We start from the raw sequence: 4,909 nt of genomic DNA on the forward strand, positions 1-4,909 counted from the left end.
TATCATTCTATACGATTGCACACAAACAAATGATATAATTACGTAAAAATAAATCTATAATTTTGTAATATATTAAACAAACAAACAAAAGAATGGATTGAAAAAGAGAAAAACTCATGAGAATGCATTCTTAAAAATATTTATCACAAATATCGGAGACTCGTTTTTAAAGGGCTCTTTGATATTTGAATTTTTTTCCAGTAAAAAATATGAAATCCAACGTGTTCCTCATTCGCCACGACAGTTCTTTCTTTTTCTGTTTTTTTTTTTCTTTCTTTCTCTGACCCATATAATAATCCACCTACGATGCAAGACCAAGAATTTATCGTAACGTAGAAGATAACGTGCATTTACTCTCGACAATCCTTTTCCTTTTTTTTTTCCTCCCCTTTTTTTTTTTTAATACCCTCATCGTTTCTCTTCAAGAGAATGCGAATTCGAATTTTACGTATATACAAACTGGGTCGAAAATTGCAATAGTGAAATATTTCTATTGAGAAAACTCGATCAATTTTTTTATTCTATAATTTTCTTTTTTTTTTTTTTTTGTAAGTTAACATATTATTAAAATATATATAAATATATGTAAATTTGCAATGTTAGGATTATATATAAAAATAAAAAGAAAGGTCAATTATTTCAAAAGTTTTGAAAAAGAAAAAGTCCTGACCAAACGTGTGCATTTTCTTTTTCCTAATTTATTTCTGCTTCCCTTTAACGAAATCATTTTGTTTTATATTCTTTAAAAAAAAAATATCTTTCTTGATTTCTGTATGATTTAGTACGTAAGAAAAAAAATTTGAAAAAAAAAATAAAAAGAAAAACAAGAAACTTTACGCAAGTGTTGCCGGAGAACGTGTATATTTTAAATAGAAAAATCGAAAAGAAAATTTGTTAGATGTAAACTTAAAAAAAACTTTACGAAATATACTAAACAATATTTATCTGACGAGTTTAGGAAGTAATGGTACGCGGTAGTTTCATTTTTATCTCGAAAGGATGTTTTTCATTCACGCTGGACCCGTAAAAAGTTAAGCAAAATTTCGTGTTTTTTTTTATCATGTCTCTTCGAATTTTCCTTTTCTTCGAAGTTCATCTGACTACTCGAAGTTCGTGAAAAGTTGGACATACAACGGAAAGTCATGATGATGTTGCAATTGTTACTTTCTCAAGTGGTCTTTCATGTTTTCGTAATACGCTTGATGCACTTTAGTCTAACTTTTGAAATATAGTTTACTTTTCAACGAACTATACTTGATCTCAAATATCTTATCATTTTAAACACACACATAAACACACACACACACACAGATATACATCATCAAGTTGTACGATAAATTTCTATTATTTTTTGTAGTTAGACAAAAGCATAAGTAAACTAGTATTATTTATGCAACGAGAAAAAGGTACACGTCAGCAAAAAAAAAAAAGGAAAAAGGAAAAGAAAGAAAAAACTACGAAAATTCAGCTTCTTCTTTAAGCCAAGCTTTAAAGGGTAGTAACAGTTAAGAATGATCTACTTCGGTAAGGACCAACAGGAAGCAAGTTGCAATTTTTCACAGTGTTCTCATAAATATTACATCGAAGATATACGAACATTGCTGAAAAAAGAATTATCTTTTAAAAAAGATTGAACCTACGAAATCGTTCGAGTGTGTGTGGTGGTGTGTTTAAAACACATAGCAAAAGAAGGATTGGTGTGTTTTATGGAAACTACAAAACAAAAATCTCAAATTATCGGAACAAATAAAACAAATCATCACGAAAGGCATTAGAATATTATTTATTATAACAAACACATTAATAATTATGGTATTTCAACTTGATTTGTAGAAATCAGTTTGTTTATCAGTTCTTTTTGCAGTAACACGTCAGATAAGTATAATAATTTTTTGTAAAATACACACACAGAGAAGTGAATATCATATTTCGTAACTTTATACGAACACACACACCTTTTCGTGATTTGTTTTACTTGAAAAAATGATTAAGATTATTTCAGGGCCCCACCCTTCCCCTTCCCAGTGTTTTAAACACACCCAATTGAAATACATTTTATAGATTGACCCTCAAATATAATACTTTGGGCAATCTATACAATGCCTGGAATATATATGTCATATGTGAATAATTAGTAGGTGATACGTGTCAGGTGAATATGTATGCTAGGATACTACTTTTACTACTACCTAATAGTATTACATTTTCGCATGAAGCGCGTGCTAGGAATTTTCTTCCTTTTCGAAAAGTGGGTCGTAACTATCCGAGAATCGAGAATAAAATTCTTCACATGCTCTTCAACGGGAAGAAAGAGTGAGAATGAGAGAGAGAGAGAGAGAGAGAGAGCACCCGATAAATTGTGAACCCTTACATGTCTTAATATATATATATATATATATCATTCGTAATAAATTTTTTCTTCTTTGCACCTCCCCCTTACTCTCTATCTTTAATTATTTAAGTATTAAAAAGATCTTAAATCAATTGTTTGAATTAATTATCGAGATACTCATTTTCAAAAGTTTTCAAAAACATTTCAACGAAGAGTTGTTCATTTTTTATAAAATTCTTATTTGTAATATTATTACTACGAAACATTTAATTTAATTGACAAAAATAAATACTAATTAGTTATTAGTAGTATTAGTAGTATTATTGCATTAAGAAAAGAAATATTAATTCTTATAATAATAATTACAAAATAAAATTCAAATAAATTTATAATAAAGAATTTAGCTTTTTAAAATATGAAAAAATTTGGTTTCAGATATTATCTTGTATGTTCAATATATAATAATTAATAATTATACGACAATGAAATAGATAGAAATAAAACAAAAATTGATTAAAAATAATATATCGATGCAATATTGCACATGCAACGTTTAAGTGTCTCTCTCTGTACGTGTGTATGCGTGTTTTATTTTTTTCTTACACACATTTGTTATAGTTTAATAAAATATGATCGCTTACCGTTGTGGAAGCACTGGAACTTCTGTGTTGTTTGATTAGTGGACTTCCATGATTCGTCGGTAACTCCGACGAATTAAATTGACGATTTATTGCAGGTGTCGTCTGATGCTGTACAGGTGGTTCGATATCGAGATAATACTGGGTTTCCAAGTGGCTTTGAGCTCTTCTCTCCTCGAGAACTATCTTACGTGCTGCACGGAATATTCTGTAGTATACCTGAGAGATCATATTAATTGAGAGTTCGATAAACTAGATTTCCTTCGAATATTAACGAATTAATATGTTAACTAACATTATTAATCATATCAACATTTTATATTATACACACAATATAATATATTAAATAAATAAATTCATTAAATTTTATTCTAATAATTTGATAAACATTATATAATAATTTATAACACGTTGAACGTAATCTCTGAGAATATGTGTTGATTACTATAATTAATTATACTTTTTTTAATATATTATAAAAGTTACACACATTCGTATGTGGAAAAATATACGTTTTTTTTTTATTATTAGAAGAGAAGAATATTAACGTTAAATAATCGAGGACACAGATTTTGTACTAAACGTTCAACGCATTTTTTTCTGAGAGTGATTATAATATGATAGAATATTTATATACATTTAAAAACGACAATAACAAATATCATTTAGATATTTTGATCGTTATTTTAATTTAAATAAAAGAAAATGTTTAATGACACACGGTGAACGCGTTAGATTGAAAAATGTATCCATAAACGTGCATAGCATACAAAACGGGATACCATTTAACACAGATATAAGCGATTAATATAATTGAACAATGAAAAAGCTTGGTGCATTGTGCGATGAATAATTGTTACGCTATTAATATTAATAATAATGTGAAACTAAATAGATATCTCCCTAGTTGATTTCAATGAAAATTCACATAGAACTAGCCAGCTATGGTTAATACATTTATTTCCAATGATTTCTATGATGGAAACGTTTAACGAGACGAGAATTAATGACGATCGAAAATTATTTTGTGGAAACGTATTTAGAAAAATTATAAACAAAAAAAATTTAAATATATAAAAACAAATAAATAATACTATAATTTTGATATATATATTTAAAATTTCAAATAAAAATATTGAAATATTAATAATTAGATATTATTTGTCTTTATAATTTTTGTTCTTAAATACAAAACACTTATACAGTGTTTAAATATCAAACGTTTACAATAAGAAATATATAATAACGTGTTATTTATATATTATAGATATGAAGTATTAAATAATTTCGAACAAACGCGTGACTCATTGGCCTATCTGATAAAATAAAAATAAAAAAATAAAATAAAATAAAAAAGAAAATTATGGCAAGTCGTTAACGATCGTTTGTCATAGTCTACTGACTTTCTTTCTCTTCGTAGATTCGATATTTAACAAATGGGACGAACAAACTCGTGTGCCTGCAAACATTATCTTTTAAAGTGGATGAACGTAACGATGTTACCACGTAGGTGTCGTTAATTACGATCACCGGGTGAACGTGAACGTGTTATTCTTTTTCTTTTCTCTTTTTTAATTTTATTTTCTTTCTTTTTTTTTTGTTTTTGTCTTTTTTTTTGTTTTTTTTTTTTGTTTTAGACACGACCCGGGTAGAAAGTATCTTATTCTATTTTTATAATGCACAAATATATATTACGAGAACTTTATAATTATAACTTTCTATGTAATATGATAATTAAAGAACTGTATAATATTTCGTAAAGGACTAAAGAAAAATAAATAAAAATGAAAAGTGGAAAATACACTTTTAGAAATAAAACATTCTCTCTTATCGGATAATACATTCGTGTGTATATATAATATATTTATATTTATATTTATTTATATATTATGTTTGAAATATTATTTTCTTGTTTGAAATATATGAATGTATCCTTTTT

The 4,909-nt window shown here is 26.8% G+C and overlaps 1 protein-coding gene across 15 annotated transcripts in view; it reads right to left on the minus strand.

Moving 5' to 3' along the window:
* The window catches only part of LOC106787703 (5-hydroxytryptamine receptor 1-like), a 105,316-nt gene that overhangs the window by 38,641 nt on the left and 61,766 nt on the right, over positions 1 to 4,909 (minus strand). For all 15 annotated transcript variants that reach the window (XM_014750299.1, XM_014750300.1, XM_014750298.1 and 12 more), the window contains one exon: positions 2,974 to 3,189. In XM_014750299.1, the coding sequence (XP_014605785.1) occupies positions 2,974 to 3,189 (216 nt within the window). The remainder of the gene's footprint in view (positions 1 to 2,973; positions 3,190 to 4,909) is intronic.

Source organism: Polistes canadensis, unplaced genomic scaffold (genome assembly GCF_001313835.1).
Source record: "Polistes canadensis isolate GaletaPanama2010 unplaced genomic scaffold, ASM131383v1 scaffold_111, whole genome shotgun sequence".
Taxonomy (NCBI): Eukaryota; Metazoa; Arthropoda; class Insecta; order Hymenoptera; family Vespidae; genus Polistes; species Polistes canadensis.